General features: G+C 32.1%; 1 protein-coding gene across 1 annotated transcript in view; it reads left to right on the top strand.

The window, feature by feature from the left end:
* Positions 1–445: 445 nt before the first annotated feature.
* LOC107450320 (sulfotransferase 1E1) overlaps positions 446–1692 on the top strand; it is a 5605-nt gene continuing 4358 nt past the window's right edge. The window contains exon 1 of the mRNA XM_016066083.4: positions 446–1220. Coding sequence (XP_015921569.2) covers positions 989–1220 — 232 coding nt within the window. The 5' untranslated portion in view covers positions 446–988. The remainder of the gene's footprint in view (positions 1221–1692) is intronic.

Genomic DNA, 1692 nt, shown 5'->3' on the forward strand with positions numbered 1-1692 from the left:
GTTAAGCCGAGAGGGAAGCAAGTTTCCGAGATATATAGCATCGCCTGCTCAGGCAATTTTTTTCTCACAAACCCTCCGTCAGATAATGTGTAAAAACTCTCACTTAAGCTGGTACACAGTTGGAGATTGTATGTAGGTATATAAGACAGTCAGAAATTTTTTTTCATTATTTAACTTATTTTCATTGCCTAAAGTAGTTACGCCAAAATGTTATCTTACAGCTGCATGACTCAGCATTATTGTAGATGTAACTGGAAAGTTCTAGTGAAATTTTCTGTCTAAGTCAACTGGTGGGAATTCACGATCTTCGAACATCATTAATCGCAATGGAATAATATTTTTAAAAAAAGGCCTTTTCCTTGTCCCAATCAAGTCAAGGTCCATCTTACGTTCCTCATCTAGAAGTGAAAAATCCTGTTATAGCTTCCTTCTTACGTTTTGAGATTAATATTCAGTTATAATTTTGGGTAAATTACTTCTTTTTTTTAAATTCATCATTTCAACTCTATTTACGTCATTACTTCAGCTCCTTTTTCTAACAGTAGGCCATATGAAAGAGTTCTTTGTGAACTGAAACAGTTTAATAGATTGTATCTAGACTGTCTTTTTTCCCCATCCTCTTTTCATCGCGAGTTGATATCAAGGTTAAAATAATGTATACAAAAAAAACCTGCATATCAGTGACTTCATTTAATAAATATGATTTAAATAAACTTTGCCTTATCACTGCTGATGAATAATTCAAAAGCATAAATTGAATGCTACTTTGCTTCATTAAATATAGTGTTACACCACAGTGAGTAGATAATTAACATGCGATAAGATAATTTTGTTTCCAGACAGAAAAAGACAAGACTTTATTTGGTTTCTGTTAAATAAGGGTGAGAAAAAATATCTATAAGATAAATCTCGATTCGCGGGGCAACAAGTTAAAATTTTGTAAACATCATTTGCATTTATTGCTCGTTTGTATTTGTCTGCAACAAATATGTCTGACAATACCGTGCAGTATGTTGATGGCATTCCGATCCCTGCTATGTTTCCAGCTGATAAATTCCGTTCCGCACTTGCATACAAACCAAATTCAAACGATCTTTTCCTCGTGACTTATCCTAAGTGTGGAACAACATGGACAGGACAAATACTTCTACTTCTATTCCAGAAAGGAGAACAACTGAAAGACATGGATTTAGAAAAGTCACCCTTTTTAGAAATGGCAGGTAACTGACTTTTTATTATAACGTAATCCAAAATACAAATGCATATATACCAACTCTACAAATATGTATATGCCTATGCCAAAATAAGTTTCATCTATTATTATAGTAAATATATATATATATATATATATTTTTTTTTTTTTAAATTTTTTTTTAGAATTACTTTATAGCAGCTGAAATGTACTGAATAAAACACTATATCTGATGTTTATATAGGTCATTCTCCTACTGCTGAAGCCATACGAAAAGCTAGTCTAAAACCTATGACTCAGTACCAGCCTCTGGGAGGATTCAAGCAGAAACTTTTATATTTGGCTGAGGTTTTAGGTTTTGCAGTGCACTTTACAGATTTCCCTAAAGTAAGTTCATTTAAAAGTCTCATAAATTTTGTTTTTAAATAATTTAGTGACATGAAAAAATAATCTAGCATTCCCAATTTTTTTTTTGGCCACAGTACACTAAATTATCAACC

This window comes from Parasteatoda tepidariorum, chromosome 2 (genome assembly GCF_043381705.1).
Source record: "Parasteatoda tepidariorum isolate YZ-2023 chromosome 2, CAS_Ptep_4.0, whole genome shotgun sequence".
In the NCBI taxonomy this organism is placed as follows: domain Eukaryota; kingdom Metazoa; phylum Arthropoda; class Arachnida; order Araneae; family Theridiidae; genus Parasteatoda; species Parasteatoda tepidariorum.